The sequence below is a fragment of the Pteronotus mesoamericanus genome, unplaced genomic scaffold, assembly GCF_021234165.1.
Source record: "Pteronotus mesoamericanus isolate MK-2021 breed Mesoamerican mustached bat unplaced genomic scaffold, CSHL_Meso_final scaffold_54, whole genome shotgun sequence".
NCBI lineage: Eukaryota > Metazoa > Chordata > Mammalia > Chiroptera > Mormoopidae > Pteronotus > Pteronotus mesoamericanus.
Genome location: NW_026555321.1, coordinates 57,861,153 through 57,879,962, shown reverse-complemented (window position 1 = coordinate 57,879,962; position 18,810 = coordinate 57,861,153). Strand labels below are relative to the sequence as shown.

General features: G+C 42.3%; 1 protein-coding gene across 3 annotated transcripts in view; it reads right to left on the bottom strand.

The window, feature by feature from the left end:
- Positions 1–3,291, bottom strand: part of PPP4R2 (protein phosphatase 4 regulatory subunit 2) — a 51,612-nt gene extending 48,321 nt beyond the window's left edge. For 2 of the 3 annotated variants that reach the window (XM_054595509.1, XM_054595511.1), the window contains exons 1-2: positions 3,030–3,291; positions 1,998–2,079 (exon numbers count right to left, since the gene is read on the bottom strand). In XM_054595509.1, coding sequence (XP_054451484.1) covers positions 1,998–2,079; positions 3,030–3,063 — 116 coding nt within the window. In that variant the 5' untranslated portion in view covers positions 3,064–3,291. Of the gene's footprint in view, positions 1–1,997; positions 2,080–3,029 lie in introns of those variants that run through there. The other variant, XM_054595510.1, reaches the window with a different exon arrangement.
- Between the last annotated feature and the right edge of the window lie 15,519 nt (positions 3,292–18,810).

The following is an 18,810-nucleotide window of genomic DNA, read 5'->3' as shown; positions in this document are numbered from 1 at the left end:
ACTTCCTCCTCAGTGAGAACCCATTCTTATAATTATAAACTCTCTCTAAAGCTAAAAACAAAAAGGTCAAATCAATTTTTTTAATGAATAAATAGCCTAGCTGTCACTGATTTTCATCCATAAAGTTTCTAATATTTCTGCTGTTAATGATTCACCCTACTGATGAAAATAAAAACACAACCATGGAATTCTTATCTTAAGCAACTCATCCATCCTCAAACATCAGGGATCTGACTTGCTGTTCTTTAGATTTTTCACTCTCTTATTATAACCTTAAAAGTTACACAAAGCTCAGTTTAGCCAGAAACTGCAAATTTCAGTATCAAAGTTAAGGCATGCCCATGTTGATTAAAAAACAACAAAAAAAAAACCCAGTAACAAAAGCTAAATGCATAAACATCAGGTGCTTGAATGATAAACTACTTTAACATATTTTCCACACTCAAAAGACAACCTACCACCACCGATCATTTTAATACAAAATGCTCTCAGTAAACGTACAAACACCTAATGGAGTGGCAGAGACTCTTAAAGACCTCTGGAAGGACAAAATAATTGTCCAGAAACATCAGGTTAAATTTCCCTAGCCACTGGCTGATCCAGTCAGGATACTGAAAAGCTTTCTTTTAGAAACTGTCCACTATACATTTACAGCCAATGTATTTTATTAAAAAGTGAAGGCAGTTTGTACAGACCTGACAAGAGGAATAAATGGAGGAGGTTTTTAATATACGTATCTCCAAATACTTTGATATAATCTTGTGTTGACTCTGCAAGTAAAATGCTTTTCCTCCTGTTATTGTAGAAAGGGATAAATTGGATCAACCAGCAATTTGAAAGAAATAGTGGCAATCTAAGCAATTATGATTTAGATTATTTTTGAAAGTTGGCATGTAATCATTTTTAAGCTAACCTGTATGAACACCAGTTAGATACTTTGAATCAATTTTTAAAAATCAAATGCTCTAAGAGACTATAATTATTTCCCCCCCAAAATGGTTCCATTTTTTAAATAAATAAACATAAAATTGAGCAACACATCACAGTCACAGTCTTAAGTTGACTGGTAATTTTAATAAAGCACTAAGGAGGTTCAACTTATCAACATGACCACTAAAGCAAAGAGGGGTTTTTTTTTCTTTCTAAAATTAGGCTAGTTAAGGCTACACTACAACCACAAGCATATCTTGTGAGAAACGAGCATTTTATTTTTGAATAAAATCAAAGAAAGTATGTATCACTTGTTCAACTTTACATTCTCACAGTAGACCTCAGAAAGAAATTTTAAAACAAGGAAGAAGTAGGGGAGCCCAGAAAAATTCCACTTCTTACAAGACTACAAGAAAGTCACCTAAGTTGTACTGCTCTCTAGGTACTTAACTTTGGCGGATTGTGAAAAGAACGTCTGCTACCCAAATTATTTACACAACACTGCAATGGAATTCATACTGTAAGTTTCAGATTTAAAACATTTGGAAACAAGCCTAATAAAATGCTGAGCAGATGTACCAAGTTAGCTATCCTAGAAGGTTTACAGGACTGTCAAAACTGTAGTATCTGGAATTGGTTATATAATCACCCTGAGTTCTTAAGAGAACATACAGAAGTGACATCTTAAACACCCACATATATAAATATGACATCAAAGGTTGGATATAGGACCATTATGAGAAACTACTACCAACAAAAGAATCTGAAATAGAATGAAAGCCACGAAATCCTAGAAATAAGCCTGTTACACCCCAAAAAGGGTCATAAACTGAATAGGTGTTCTTCCTTTCTCTGGCTCTTTCAGGCTGGTAAGTTCCAAATGTACCCAAAAAAAAAAAAAGTTTCAAAAATTTTTAAAAATTCATTGCGAACCATTCATATGTACTGCTTTAAATGACTGAGACTTTACACAGATTATTCAGTTCTTCTGAAATACGTTTTCCCTTTCCCAAGCAATTCTGCATGGTGTATAGATCTATAGCTACGAATACATGTTTTCGACTCACATTGTTTCTCCAGTCTTGGCTACGTGACAAAGAAACTGATCCAGGACCGGACAAACTTCCTTTTTCCCCCTCTTCTCAAAATCTAGATAAGGGAAGAAACAAAAGTTAATCAGAATTTCTCGTAAGTCCACCAACCATTTCCAATGCCCTCTAAAAACAAATTTTACTACCAGTTCTCCCTTACAGTAAGAACAAGAAAAAAAAATTAAGCCTCTCAAACTCAACTCTCCAAGTTATATACTTCCACGTGTTATTCTCTTCACAGTAGTTAACACGAATACTCCTAAAGAGGGCACTCCCTTCACAAACCATCCTCAATTCAAGGTTACTCAAAGTGTGGTCCGGGGAACACCAGCCTCAGCTTCATCTGAAAATCAGATTAGAATTAACGTCCGAGGCCCCACTGGATTTATTTAAGTCGAGTTCATAAACCTGCGTTTTAAGAAACACTACCCGTTTCATGTAGCAGTCCCCAAATGATTCTGGATGTTAAAACATAATTCTCAAAAGGCTGAAATCACGCTATTCTGTTTGAAAACTACTCAAGCCTGTCGCTTGGAAAGCGATCACTTTAGGATTAGGGTGGAATGATAACTCCAGGTCTGGAGGAGCATTCCAGAGATACAAATTTAAAGTTGTTCTGCCGCCCCTCCCCCTCCCCAAACCTTTCACTTTTTCCTGTAACCCAACGTCTACCTTGCAGAGGGGCCAGACAGAAAACCGAGCAGGCCTGGAAGAAGCCTGCTGGCGCAAGGCCAGTCCCCAAGAGGTGTGACAGGGGATGGGGCCCCGGCGAGAGCTTCCTGGCTCCCCTCCCCCATTCTAGACGCGGCGGCGGACACAAAGCCCAGTGCGGGAGGGGGTAGCTACTCAAAAGACTCCCACCTCCAGGGAGGCGGGAGGGGGATGGGAGCCGGGGAAGCACTTCTGCCCCCGCGCCCAGTCTCGGCCCTCGGAGCCACCCGCCCGGAAGGGAGAGGAGAGAGGGCCGCGGAGGGTGAGGAGGAAGGGAGAGCGGGCAGCTACCCCCACCTTTCAGCGCCTCCTGCAGCCTCTCGACGTCCATGGCTTCCCGGAGTCCCTCGCAGCCTCCGCCTCCCTCCGCGGGTCTCCGGGCACCGGAACGCTTTTCCCCACCCCTAGCACCCTCCCCCTCCCTCGCACACACTCCGGCCCACAAGCGACCAGGGGGAGGGGGGAACCGAAGGGAGCCGGGGAAAGCGAGCGAGAGAGCGAGACCGAGAGAATGAGCACCTCCCCGAGCCGCTACCACCAGCCCTCCAACATGGCGCCTGGCACGTCACCGCGCGCACGCTCCCCGCCGCTGTCCTAGCGCCCGCCTAGCGCTCTGACCCGGAGCCGGAAAGCGCCTGCGTGCTGAGGCGCGCTCCTGGGGCGGTTCGGGAGTCAGTGTTGTCAGTGGTCGACAGCTGGTGGCTTACGTGTGCTTGAGAATTCTGAAAGCGGAATGGTCAGGGCAGGGGTTTGGAGGCAGACCACTTGGTGTTTAGTCCCGGCCTTTTGCTACCAGTGTGACCTTAATTTACTGAGCCTCTCTTTCCCTCATATACAATAAGGGCATTAGTATCGGCCACCCTATGCAGCTACTGTGAGAATTAAGCGGGAGCGTGTACATAGGGTCAGAGTATGCAGTAAAAATACACTCAGTATTACTAATAATCGTAACAAAAATCTCCCTGGCTGAAGCTAACGTGTGCTACCGACCCACCCTGAAGGGAAGCAATATATATGGCAAAGTTAAAGCTTACGGGTTCGAACCAGCTGGAATCAAAGCCCAATTCAACTAAAAACAAGGAAGCAAAAAGCGCTATTTCCTCACCTGAAAATGAAGATGTGTAAAACAGCCAAAAGGTTTAAGTGACGAGTATGAAGCACTTAGCTCAGTGCCTAGAACTTGTAAGCTCTAAGTTAACTAGCTGTTATTTTCATCATTGTGATTTTGATTACATTACCTACCAGACCAGGAAGTTAGCGCAGGAACCTCAAATGTCCTCTCCAGACCTGACATCTTACAAAGGCCATAGCTGAGGTGTAGCTAACTCAGGTGGCAAAACACCAGAACCCAGGACATTTGGCTCCCAGCCAGCATGGAGACATTTTTACCACCTACTCTTGTCTGGGAACTTTTCAAAGAAAAGATACTGAAAATTATTCCCTTTTTTCCTGTCAACCAATGGTCATTGGTGCCAACTCAATGCCCATAGGGATCCCCAATTTGGAGTGCAGTAAAGACAGAAACTTTATTTGGTGGAATCAGCTCAGCTGTGTTACAGAGGGCTACAAGGCACCTGTCCGTCTAGACTGCTCTAATCAGCTCTGGTCCAGAGGGAAACACAGTCTTCACTCTTGGGTGGAAAGGGAATGACTCCCAAAGTCGGAGGGGAACTAATTTATACAGAAAGCAGCCCCTGGTTCATCATCATGCAAATGAGGACTCCAAATCCTCACAGTTTTATTGGTCCAAAAAGCACTGTCCTGATTGGTCAGAATGGAGCTGCTCTGCAGTGTGTCAGGCAAAGATGCTAATGGGGCTATAGCTGCACAGCTCCATTTGGACAAGAATAATCTCAGTCTTGTTCATTGAAATGCAATTTCAGTAACTCTTTTACAAAGGTTGGTTCAGCCTGCAAGCTGGCAGTTCAGTGAAGGAGGCAGGCAGTTCAGTACATGTTTTTTCCCTGTTTGTGTGAGACATACCTGTTCAGAAACAGTTGCTAGGATCCGCTTTTAAATTTGAGCCCAGTTTGCCACAGGAGCTCTTCTTGGTAGGTGTCTTCTTTCTCCCGGTCAACACTTCTCACAGAGTCAACACTTCTCAAAGCCTAACACAAAGCCATGAAAAGAAGGAACGGAGAGAAGGCAGGGAAGAAGGGAAGAAAGCTATTTCTTGACTCGTCTAAAAGGGTGAAGATTTGGAGAAAACCATTACAACTGTTGACCCTGTTAAAAGAGTGTTTCTGACCCTGACCCTAGGAGGCAAATGTGGCAAAAGCTTCCCTCGCCCCCTCTTCCCCTGCCAAAAAAAATCTTCTCCAATATTGCCTTCAGACAACCAGTCCTTGTGCCTTTAGACCCTTTTATTGTTCAGAGGATCCAGTTCAATTACAAATAGCCTTGCATGGGGGTGTAATAGTACTTAGCAAACACCATGCACTAGATTTAGTTTATCATGGTCCCTTCAGATCTGCAGGGGTGTCCTCTCCCCATAGGAAAGCTTGGCCTCCACTCCACTACCCTGTCCTCTACTTAGCCAGGTTTCTTCCTATAAAAGATGTGCGGAACAATACAGTTGCAACTAGTCATGTGTGTGTATTTAAATTTGAATTAATAAAATTTAAAATTCAGTTCCTGAATTTTTCAGTTCTTCATGCTAGCCACAGTTCAAGTTTCCAATAGTCACATGTGGCCAGTGGCTTCTGTATTGTATAGCATGAATAAAGATAATCTCATTATCATAAAAATTAATTTCGGAACTTCTACTAGAGAATGCCTAGCTAATTTCCTCCACCTTGCTTTCTTTCTTTTTTAAAATTATATTTTATTGATTATGCCATTACAATTGTCCTGATTTTTTCCCCTTTGCCCCCCTCCACCACGTACCCCCTACTCGCTCAGGCAATCCTCCCACCATTGTTCATGTCCCTTGGTCATGCATATAAGCTCTGTGGCTACTCCATATCCTACACTGTACTTTACAACTCCATAGCTGTTCAGTAACTACCTATTTGTAATTCTTAATCCCCTCACGCTTCACCCATTCTCCCCTCTCTTTCCCCCCTCCCAACTGACAACTTTCTGGTAACTAACTTCTTTTCTCTTGCTTTTGACAGTCCCAGTCCCTCTTTATCTTTAATCTCTGGCCTTTTAATAATGATGCCTTGGAGTGGGTCTCTTTGCACCCATCATAATTGGGACTCTCTGTGCTTCCTGAACTTGCTCACGAAATTAGGGAAGTTTTCTTTCACCATTTTTTTCAGATAGATTTCCAATTTCTTGCTCTTTCTCTTCTTCTTCTGGTCCCCCTCTGCAGCAAATATTGGACCTCTTAAGCTTGTCCCAGAGGCTGTTTATACTATCCTCATTTTTTTGGATTATTTTTTCTCCTTGTTGTTCTACGTGGTTGTTTTCTCGTACTTTATGTTCCAAATCATTGATTTCATCCACTTGGTTTCATCCACTAGTGTTGTTTACCTGTAAATTGTTCTTTATCTGTAAATTACTCTTTATTTCAATTAGTGTATCTTTCATTTCTGGCTGAGTCTTTTTTATGCTCCTGAGGTCCTCACTAAGTTCTTTGAGCATCCTTTAAAACAGTGTTTTGAACTCTGCATCTGATAGATTGCTTATCTCCATTTCGTTTAGCTCTTTTTCTGGAGTTTTGATCTGTTCTTTCATTCGGGCCATGCTTCTTTGTCTCCTCGTTTTGGCAGCCTTTCTGTGTTTGTTTGTATGTATTAGGTACCACTACCAAGACTCCGTGTCTTGGTAGTGGTGGCCTAATGTAGTTGGTGTCCTATAGAGTTCAGTGGCATAGCCTCCCCTATCAACCAAGCTGAGTATTTGAGGTGCACCCTCTGTGTAGGCTGAGTACACCCTCCTCTTATAATTGAGCTTTGGTTGCTGTTGGCAGATTAATGGGATAGATTTACCCAGGCCAGTCAGCTGCAATGACTGGCTAGGACCACTGACCTCCAACCTCTGCCCTCTGCGGCACATCAGCTATGCAGAGGCAAAGGTGGTAGTACTCCGACATGGTCCGTAGCTGTCCATGAGTGCATTGGCCCTGGGGTTTCCCCAGGTGGTGCAGGCCAAAGTCAACCCCCACCTGTGTTTCACTCAGGACACCCTTCCTGAGTTGTAAGGCAATCTGAGGTGGCTGCTACTTGTGCTGAGCTTGGAGATTCCCAGGTGAAGCCAAGCTGTGACTCTAGTCTGGCTGCCACTAAGGCTCACTGAAACCAGCTCTTGCTTGTTTGATAGGATTTAGGAGCCAAGACTAGCCATTCTTATGGAAAAGTAGCTTGGGTGGGCCCAGGAGTTGGGTGGGACAGAGCTTCTGGAGATCTTCAAGACAGGTCACACTGTGTTAGCCAAGTTGATGGAGTTTCCGATATGGCATTGCCTACTGGCTCTGTTAGGGGAGGGCTCAGCAAAGGGACCATGGCATCTGCTTGCCCCAATGCCAGACACTTCAGTTTCTCCCTGTATACCATTGGTGATCTTCAAGCTGCCACCCTGGAGCTCAAAGGGAGCTCAAAGGGAGTCTGAGTAGGTGAGTCCATGTGAGGGTTCCCTAAAAGGAACTGTTTAAGGCTCCAGCAGCCTCCTCCACTGACTCAATCCCCACCGGTTTTTGCAGCCTGATGTTGTGGGAACCTATCTTCCTGGCACTGAAATCCTGGGCTGGGGGACCTGCTGTGGGTCTGGGACTCCTTGCTCCTGAAATATCCATCCCCAATTTTTTTTTATCCACGTGGGTATGGGGCCAGCCCATTCCGCATCTGTGCCCCTCCTACCAGTCTGGATTGACATGGTTTCTTCAACTCTGTGGTTGTCAGACTTCCGTTCAACTTGATTTCATAGTTGTCAGATTTCTATTCAACTTGATTTCTGACATTCCTAAGTGATAGTTTTTCTATATTTTAGTTGTAATTTTGATGTGGTTGTGCGAAGAGGCAAGCCATGTCTGCCCACATTGTCATCTTGACCAGAAGCCTCGCTTCATCCCTTTTCATCAGCTTGTTCTCTCACGGATGCCTGGATTTCCAAACGTTGGATAAGATCCTTGACAGGGGACAAAAATACACACAGCAGTGATAGCCTAAGGGAATCAGGGAAAGTTTCCCAGAGAAAGTGGTGTTTAAGCTAAGACCTGAATTATGAGAGGAAGGTAGCTAAGTGAAGTGGAGAGGAGGAGATTTCAAACAAAAAACCATAGGCGCACAGGCCTTAAAAATGAGAAAGAAGAACCAGGTGGGTTCTGAAGAGTCATAAGAAATTCAGTCTGACTTAAACTAAGAATGCAAGGAGAGAAGAGGAAAGATATGAGGCTGTAGAATTATTTCCTTTGGTTTATTTCCTCCTTCTTTTTTGGAGTTCTCTAGCCAGCATGCATCTCAATGTCTGCAATTGTTAAGGCCTCCTAATGGTGCTAATTCCCCTGGAGTAAAAGAGAATATAAATGTCACAGCTAGCCTCCAGAATGGCCCCCCAAAATACTTTTCTCCTGGGATTCATTCCATAGTATAGTCTTCTCCCACTCTGAATCAGAGCTGGTCTGTGCAAACAATAAGAATATGGCAGAAGACCCTGGCCCATGTGACTCAGTTGGTTGAGCATTTTCCCATAAACCAAGAGGTCACAGGTTTGAGTCCCAGTCAGTGCTCATACCTAGGTTGCATGTTCAGTCCCTGGTCAGGGTGCATTTGAGAGGCAACTGATTGATATTACTCTCTCACATGGATGTTTCTCTCCCTCTTTTCTCCACTCTCTAAAATCAATAAGCATGTCTTTGGGTGAGGATAAATATATATATAGAAATCTCAGAAGGGATGGTGTTTAATTTCTGAGGCTAGGTTATAAAAGGCACTGTAGCTTCTACCTTGGGCTCTTGGATTGCTCATGCTAGAGAAAGCCAGCTGCCATATCATGGGAACATTAAAGCAGCCCCATGCAAAGGCCCAATGGAGAAGAACCGAGGCCTTTGATGTGGACCCTCCAAATCCAAGAAGTCCTTAGGATGAGTACAGCTGGCATTTGAACCATGAATTTATGAGGAATCCCAGGCCAGACCATCTATCTTAGCACCTCTCCAATTCCTGATCCACAGAAACTATGAAAGATGACAAATATCTATAGTTGTTTTAAGCTTATAAATTCTAAAACAATTTGTTACACAGCAATAGATAACTAATGTAACAAATGAGAATATTAATAGCATTCTACTAAGCACTTTATAAAAACATATAATTTAATCCTTGCAAAAATCATATGAAATAGGTGATATTATTATCTCACTTAATAGAAGAGAAAACAGAAGTATAAAGAGGTGTCCTAGCTGGTGTGGCTCAGTGATTGAGTGACGGCCTGCGAACCAAAAGGTCACCAGTTCGATTCCCAGTCTAGGGCACAAGCCTGGGTTGTGGGCCAGGTCCTCAGTAGGGAGCATGTGAGAGACAATCACACATTGATGTTTCTCTCCCTCTCTTTCTCAACTTCCCTCCCCTCTCTAAAAATAAATAAATAAAATCTTTAAAAAAAAAAAAAAGGAGGTGAACTACCAGGTCACACAACTATCTTGTAGTTGTGTAGTTGTGTGACTACACAGGCAAGTGACTGACCTATGATTCAAACCTCGAATGTCTTCAAAGCTCCCAAACACTTTCTTTTCTTCAAGAAATTTGCAAACTACCGGGAGAGATAAATGTGCATATCAACTCTGGTGCAAAGTAGGAGACAAGTGTACAAATCAGGTGGTCAGAGGCCTGTGAAATCTCTTCCAGGCAGGAATAGAAGTTGTTTTTAGGGAGGCTTCACTAAAAGACTGGAAAATATTGGCACCTACAGAGAAGAGTTTTGGCAGAGGAAATGGTATTGATCAGGTAAGCAGTGTGAGGGCCTCGTAGGGGCTGAGGAGATGTACATAGAACCTCTTCCTCCCTATGGAGCTCATGGCCTAATGGAAAAGATGAACCTTAAACAAACATGAACATGCAGAAAGACTGGCTCACTGCTCTGGATGTATGCAAGGGGGAAAAAGCCTAAACTTGAGAAGGCTGAGAGTGGGAGGTGGAAGATGGGAACAGAAAGAGAAGTGGGACAAAGAAACCAGCCGAACTGTGTCACAGAAAATATACATTACTCCAGGGAGAATTACTGGCTGTCCCTCTCACATGAGTCTGTGGGAAGGGACAAGAAGTGGGGATTGAGAAAAAGTATAGAAAAACCCACATTCTGCCTAGAAGGGATGGAAGACCGGAAATAGACTGGACTAAAATACCGCTATAGAATAGCCTTGGAGTCTTTCCAATTTCAGGGTCTTTCTTCATGCCTTTTAATCCTTATTTGTATATCATCCTGGGTACCAGGCTGAAACTGAGGAGGGGAAAGAGACAAATCAAGATGAATACCATTTTCTAAACAAGAGAATAGCTTCATATATGATCAGGTTTAACTTTTTTCAAGAGACTTGAACTAAGACTTTTTTATTGGAAATAAGGGTAATAAAAGGTATGTGCAAAAGCCCCTGAGTTGTTTTCTGTGGTGCTACAATGTGCATGATGGCTGCTGGCACCGCATTGGATTGAAGAGCAGTGTTATAAGAGAAGGCTGGTAAAGAGTAATTAAGTACTGCCTGGGTGGATGACAATTTTGACTGCAATAATGGGAGTTCACTTCAAATTCTGTGAAATAAAATAGAATTTACTAGGAAAATAGGATATCCAAGATTCACACTGAACCCAATTTCCATTCTCTTCTCCAGCTGCACACATCTCTTTGAATCAGTGTTTACTGCTCACAAATAGATATCTTCATTTCCAATGATTTACTAGGGCAATTGACTAGCATCTGTCAGTCACAACAAAAGTATCTAACCCAACTATAATTATAATACTATCAAGCTTAGGAAATATCACCCTTTCTGATCCTTGGACCTTACTTAAGGTGTATCAATTTGTTGGGACATGCCCCACCTCGTTTCAGAGACTGCAGCTTTGCTGACAAGCAAGAGGGTCCCGAGGCTGGAAAAAATCGAGGCCTTGAGAAAAACAGGCCACTAAGGAGATGAAACCTGTCCCCCTGGCAGGGACACAGCCCCTACCACCCTCACATCACCCTGCTTGGCCCTGTGATGGTCAGTTGTTGATGATGGGTAAGTTCTCTCAAGAAGAGGGACAACCTAAGCCAGGCTTTGGCCAGTTTGGGCAGTGGGACAAAGACTTGGGGGTACACAGAGAAAGAGCAAAAATGTCCGCACCCCTTGGCTCAGCTTGGACATGGCCAGAGTCCTCATTCTATCTGAAAGAAGTCTCCCTATCTCTTGGTGGCTCTGACCTCCCCACGTGGCTCAGGCGTTAAACAATACTAAAGGCAGGTACAGCCCTAAACTGGATCGGGCGGTTCCTGGGGACAATAGGCCTAGAAGTAAGTTCCTCTAAGCATGCTTTGTTCTTCCCTCAAAAGTGATGATAACCGACTGATACTGGGAAGGAGATTTACTTTATTCATGGACCCTGACCTGAGGCAGATTTCTTGTGTTCCTCCAATTGTTATCTATGATCTCTATTTGTTTTCTGTAAACATAGCATTTTGACATTGATTGATGAGCTTCACTCCATATCCCTGTGCATATGGTTCTCAATAAAAGCCTTTGGACACAGGGGTTTGGGGCCTTCTCCCTTGGAGGGAAGAGCCATGTCTCTTTTTCCGGCAAAACAGAGAAGTGTTTGCAACGACTCGTGTTTATTCACCCCATCCGTGACAACCCCGAGACGGACTCTGTGGGATTCAGAGCCCTGCTCCCTCCTCAGCTGGCTCCAGACAGTAACCCTCAGATCCAGGAGCCCGGCGCTCTACCGCTGTGCTCCCTGTAATGAGTCACTCCCTGCGACATCATTTGACTTAATAATGTCCTGTATAGGAGAAAGAAAGATCCAATCCAGGATAAGATACTGCATTCATTTGTTATGTCTCTTTTGTCCCCTTCAGGTCAAGACAGTTCCTCAGTCTATCCTTGGCTTTAATTACCCTGATCCTATTGAAAATTACAATACTAGACTGTCTTGTCATTTTGGATATGCGTGACATTTCCTCATTATTAGATTTAGATGGTGTATCTCTGGCAACAATATCGTAGAAGGGATGCTATATTCTTCTCATTCCATCCTTGTAGATGGTACAAATTTCAGTTTGTCTTATTACTGATGATATTCACTTTGATCACACGATTAAGGTAGTGCCTGACAGATTTCTTCTCTGTATAAGATTCCCCCCTCTCTTGTAATTGTATTAGTTTTCCATGCTTGCTGTAACAAATTACCACAAGCTGGATGGCTTAAAATAACAGAAATGTATTCTCTTGTATTCTCTCATGATTCTGGAGATCAAAAGTCTGAGTACAAGGTGTCAGGAGGGCCGTCCTATCCCTACAGGCTCTAGGGGAGAATCCATTCTTTGGTTCTTCCAGCTGTTACGGAAAGCCAGACTCAAGACACGATTCAGGGAACGGAGTAAGCCTTTATTCACACGCGCGGGCTCAGAGGAGGCAGTCTCCAAATTCTGAGCCCCGAATCGGGGTTAGATAGGGGTTTATAAGCCCTAGCATTCCGGCGGGAAACGGATGGGTGGAAGGGATTAGCATTCAGGTGGGAGATTGATGTGCTACCCCAGGCGGGGGAAGGGATGTGAAAACGGACTACAGGAACAGATAAGCAATGATTAACAGTTAACCTGGGAGGGGTCTCTGGCTAGGCTGCTCCTCTTAAGTCATTTTGCCCTTATCACAGCTTCTGCTGACTTTGCTGGCATTCTTTGATTTATGGGTGCATCACTCCAATTTCTGTCTCAGTGGTCTCATTGCTTCTTCCCCTCCTTGTCAAATTTCTCTTGACCTTACTCTTAAAAGGACACTAGTTATTGAATTTAGAGCCCACCTAGATAACCTAGATGATCTCCTCAGTTCAAGATTTTTTAACTTAAATGATACCTACAATGTCCCCTTGATAAGGGCAAGATGACTTAAGAGGAGCAGCCTAGCCAGAGACCCCCTCCCAGGTTAACTGTTAATCATTGCTTATCTGCTTCTGTAGCCCGTTTCACATCCCTTCCCCCACCTAGGAAGCCCATCCGTTTCCCGCCGGAATGCTAGGGCTTATAAACCCCTATCTAACCCCGATTCGGGGCTCAGAATTTGGAGACTGCCTCCTCTGAGCCCGCGCGTGTGAATAAAGGCTTACTCCATTCCCTGAATCGTGTCTTGAGTCTGGCTTTCCGTAACACCCTTTTCCCAATAAGGTAACAATCACAGTTCCAGCAATTAGGACAATGGGCATATCATTTTGGGGGCTACCATTCATTCCCCAATAGTTTTCTAATTCAGTTATTCCTTTTACATTTATTACTTGGCATGCTAACATAAGGAAAGTATCATCTCCTATTTAATCATTTTCTTAAGTATATATTAGTTTCGACTGTTGGATTCCTATTTTATTCAAAGGGCTATGATTCATTACCATCATTATTTACTTTGATACATAAATTTTTCTATGTTTGTCAGTGGGACCTTTTTCATGCTGGTTTGTGAATCTTTCTGATATGTTCTCATCATTGTTGGAACACATTTTAATATTCTGGCACAAAAAAAGGCATTCTAACTTCATCTTGCATCTTCTCTGCCTCAGTACTGGAATTAGCCATTTCTTCAAGAATTCCTATTTTTTTTTTAAGTGAAGGATGCTCTTTATAAACCCAGGTGAATCTGTTAGGTTATTTATTGCCATTAGGATATCATTGTTCCCAGGCCCTGTTGGCAGCTAAAATCAGGGAATATGTACATGTACACACACACACACACACACACACACACACACACTGCACATAGGCATTTATTGCTATAGCTGTATATGTTGAAAACAATGAACTCACAGCTTCCAACTCTGATCTAACACTAGAGTATTCATTCAAGTTTTCTCCCTTTTCCCATGTACAACTCTTCAACAGTGAGGAAACTGGCCAGCCCCATCCTCTGTATATATACTCATTAGATCAATCTCTCTGGTATGTAACTGACCTTTTACCACTGCCAATCTATTTAACAATTGCCATTCTTACTTCTCTTGGGCTCTGACACCCTGTACCAGGCAACCCTTGCACCACCTACTTGCAGATTCCTACTTTTCTTGGCTATATCTGACTGGTTTTAGAATGAATTATACTGGAGAAAAAAAGAAAAAATATTACTATTTATAATAATGTCTTTTTCTCAAATAACTCATAAATAATTATTCAAAAAACTAAAAAAATACAGGGCAAGCAAAAGTCCCTTATGACCCTCATCCAACCCAGTATCCACCACTCTATGGAATGTTATGTATGCTGTGAGTATTTCTAGATATTTATTTGGTGTCTATATTTCTCACCTGTATAATTACAACAGCTTCAATAGCTCTTGTGCCTTCCATACTGACTTCTCTACAATTTATTTTCAACACAGCAATGAATCCTTTTAACAAGATCAAAACTTGTAATGCATCCACTCAAAACTCTCCAGTTGCTTCTCATTTTATGCAGAGTAAAAGACACAGTCCTTACAGTGGGCCACACTTCAGCCATATAGGCCTAATTTCCCACTCCTCTGCCCTTCTAACCTTACCCCCTACCACAGTCTCCAGCCCTTCTTCAAGGTGCTCCAGCCTCAATATTCATGGTATACTCTTAACCTGTTACAACAGTGCTCTGGCTCTTCCTTCTGCCTGGATCACTCTTCCCTTTGACATCCACATGACCCCCTCACCTCTTCCAGTACCATCTTTTCAATGACACCTACCCTGACCACAGTGACATAATGTCCTTCACCCTCTCCTGCATGCCTGACCCCCATAACCTGCTTTATTTGTTTCTTTTGCTCACAGTCATATTTGATCTTCTAACATATTATGCAATTTTCTTTTAAAATTATGTTTATTGTATGTATATGTATGGCTAGAACATACATACTAGGGAATTATGTTTTGTTCACTGGTTTTTCCCAAGTGCCTTGAAGCCTTATACAATATGTATATACCATAGTGCTCAATAAATGTTAGTTGCACAAATATATATAAGATAGGGAAAAGTAAATTTACAGTTGTGAATATGTGAAACACAGATTTCATTCATGTATCTTTATTACAGCATTACTTTCCATGTGATCAACTGTAAGGCTACTTTTGCCACACTGTGTATTGAAGTAGTTACTCTTGGCTTAATTTCTCTCTCTCTCTGACTTTCAATAGTAACATATTCTTTTGTAATTTGATTTTATAACTTAACATGTCTTTCCATTTTACTTTAGCGATACTAATTTAAATCTTATTTGGCTTAGTACTTTGGAGTATAGTATTTATGTCATTTGTTATTTAGCTGATCCTTCATGACTGATATATAGGACTATCCAATTATTCTCTTTTATAAACAAGAACTTGGATAATTCAAGTCTCAGTGTCCCATTTAAAAAAAATAGAGACAGGATTTACCTCAATAAAGACTGAGGTTTAGAAAAGATCCAAGATGATGGTGGAGTAGGTAGAAGCTACACTAACCTCCTCCCGGGACCAAACAGGAATGACAACTACATTATAAAAATTTTTTCATAAATAACCAACTGAAGTCTAGTTGGATAGAAGCCTTATAACCAAGGACTTACAGAACAAACCACATCACCACATCAAATGTGGTATTAATCGCAGATGTGTGAAGTGACGGGCTGGGCTCCCATGGGTTTCAGCTGAAGTTCCAGAGGGATATTTCAGTGGCTGGGGAGGTCTCCCCTGAGAGGTGTGGGGCCTAAACCCCAAGCTGGCTCCCAAGCCTAGAGTGTCAGAACCAGGAATGATCATCACATAACATTCAGCTATGAAAAGCAGCAAGGTTTCTGTCTGCTGGGGAGAGATGGCTAGAGAGGCAGCCATCCTATTAAAGGACCAATGCACAAAATTTCATTTGCAACTACTCACCCTGGGTGTAACAGTGGAAAATTGTACAGGTGATATATTGTAACCCACGGCACCATTCTTTTGACATTGTTTCTGTAAATTCTGACTCTAATATGAAGATTATAGAAAAATAGCATGCTTATAAGAATCCTAGGACCTAACTTCAAAAATACAGACTCGAACCTTCAAGCACCCTGGCCCTGGGAGATTTGCTGACTTTCAACCATGGATCAAGGATGATGTGAAGCCAGGATGATGTAAAGCCAGCATGGCTAAACCAGGATGACACACACTAGACCATCACCTGCATTATTGGAATAAACAATGCTCATTTGCATCTACAGAACTTTTCACCCCTTCCCTTGATCTCTTTGTTCTGTTTCCCTCTCCCTCCTTATGAAAATCTCTGCCTCCACTGAGATGTGGAAATGGCCCTTGAGACAAGAGTCCCAAGAATATGGGCTTTGAGACATGAGTGCCTCATATTCCGAGAAAATGGGCTTTGTGACATGAGTCCTTCATCTTCCAGATAGCTGGGATCTGAATAAACAACTTTCCTTAACATCAGCACGTGCCTCACAAGTGTTGGTTTTTGAAGCCGCAGTCAGCCAGAATTATGTTCAATTATAGTTTTTGGCAAACAAGGTGGGACAATGTTGACCTTGATAAGGCCCAGAAGGCCCAATTTGGGGGTCCCAGCTGATTGTGGCAGACTGACCCCATGTTAGGAATTTTTCAGCAGCTGCCAAGCGTTCTTTACCTTGAATACTCTCCCTCATTACCATCTCAAGATATTAGCTGCCTTTATTTTTTATTTCTTAATTTTTTTATTTATTTCAATATATTTTTTTGAATACATTTGTCTCTGCCTACCCCCCACCACTTTCCCTTGCCCCCTCCCTCCTTTCCTCCCTCAGCTCTTCCCCTTTGGTTTTGTCCATGAGTCCTTGCTATATGTTCTTTGACTTTCCCCTTCCCATCCTTTTCCCTGACCCCACTCCCTCCTTCCCTCTTGTCTCTGTTGGTTTCTTTTCCTTTCAGTGTTGCTGGTCTTATTTTCCTTGCATCTTTGTTTGTTGGTTAGGTTCCGCTTATATGAGAGTCATATGGTATTTGTCTTTCGCCCCCAGGGTTGTTTCGCTTACCATAATGCTCTCCAGTTCGACCCATGCTGTCGGGAAGTTTAGTAGTTCTTTTTTTCTTTCTGCTGCATAGTATTCCATTGTGTATATGTACCATTATTTTTTGATCCAATCATCTACTGATGGGCATTTAGGTTGCTTCCAACACTTGGCTATTGTAAATTGTGCTGCTATGAACATTGGGGTGCATAGGTTCTTTTGAATTGGCATTTCAGGATTCTTAGGGTATAATCCCAGCAGGGGAATCACTGGATCAAAAGGCAGGTCCATTTTCAGCTTTTTGAGGAAATTCCACACTGCTTTCCACAGTGGCTGCACCAGTCTGCATTCCCACCAACAGTGTACTAGTGTTCCCATTTCTCCACAGCCTCACCAGCACCTGTTCTTTGTTGATCTGTTTATGATGGCCATTCTGACCGGTGTGATGTGGTACCTCATGGTGGTTTTGATCTGCATTTCTCTAATGGCTAGTGATGCTGAGCATCCTTTCAAATGCCTCTGGGCCCTCTATATCTCCTCCTTGGAAAAGCATCTGCCCAGGTCCTTTGCCCATCTTTGGATTGGATCGTTTGTCGTCTTGGAGTGGAGTCGAATGAGTTCTCTATATATCTTGGAGATCAAACCTCTGTCTGATGTATCATTAGCGAATATATTTTCCCATATGGTTGGCTCCCTTTTCATTTTGCTGATGTTTTCTTCTGCCGCGCAGAAGCTTCTTATTTGGATGAGGTCCCACTTGTTTATTCTTTCCTTTATGTCCCTTAGTTTAGGAGACATATCAGTGAAAAAATTGCTGCGTGGGATATCTGAGAGTTTCCTGCCAATGTTCTCTTCTGGGACTTTTAGGGTGTTGCGACTTATAGTTAACTCTTTTATCCATCTTGAGTTTATTTTTGTGTATGGTGTCAGCTGATGATCCAATTTCAATTTTTTGCATGTAGCCATCCAGCTCTCCCAACACCATTTGTTGAAGAGGCTATTATTGCTCCATTTTATGCTTCTGCCCTCTTTGTGAAATATTCGATGCCCATATAGACCTGGGCTTATTTCTGGGCTTTCTATTCTGTTCCACTGGTCTATGGGTCTGTTCTTGTTCCAGTACCAGATTGTTTTGAGTACAGTGGCTTTGTAGTAGAGTTTGATGTCCAGAATTGTGATCCCTCCTACTTTGTTTTTCTTTCTCAAAATTGCTGAGGCTATTCGGGATCATTTATGGTTCCATATAAATTTTTGAAATATCTGTTCTATTTCTGTGAAATACGTCATTGGTATCTTAATAGGGATTGCGTTGAATCTATCAATTGCTTTGGGTAGTATGGACATTTTGATGGTATTAATTCTTCCAATCGATGAGCACGGTATATGCTTCCATTTATTTGTGTCTTCCTTAATTTCTTCTTCAATGTTGTATAGTTTTCTGCATACAGGTCTTTTGTGTCTTTGGTTAAATTTATGCCTAGGTACTTTATTTTTCTTCTTGCTATAATATATGGTATTTTTTTTTTCTGATTTCTTCTTCTTCTATTGCATTGCTGGTGTACACAAATGCCTTTGATTTCTGAATGTTGACTTTGTATCCTGCTGTTTTGCCAAACTCACTTATTAGGTTGAAGAGTTTTTTGGTAGAATCTACAGGGTTCTCTATGTACACTATCATGTCATCTGCAAACAATGATAGCTTTACTTCCTCCTTTCCTATTTGGATGCCTTTTATCTCTTCCTCTTGTCTGACTGCAGTGGCTAGGACTTCCAATACGATGTTGAAAAAAAGCAGTGAAAGCGGACATCCTTGTCGTGTTCCCAATCTTAGTGGGAAAACTTTCAGTTTTTGCCTGTAGAGTATTATATTGGCTGTAGGTTTTTCATATATGGCCTTTATTACATTGAGGAATGCCCCATTTATTCCCATTTTGCTGAGTGTTTTGATCATAAATGGGTGCTGTACCTTATCGAATGCTT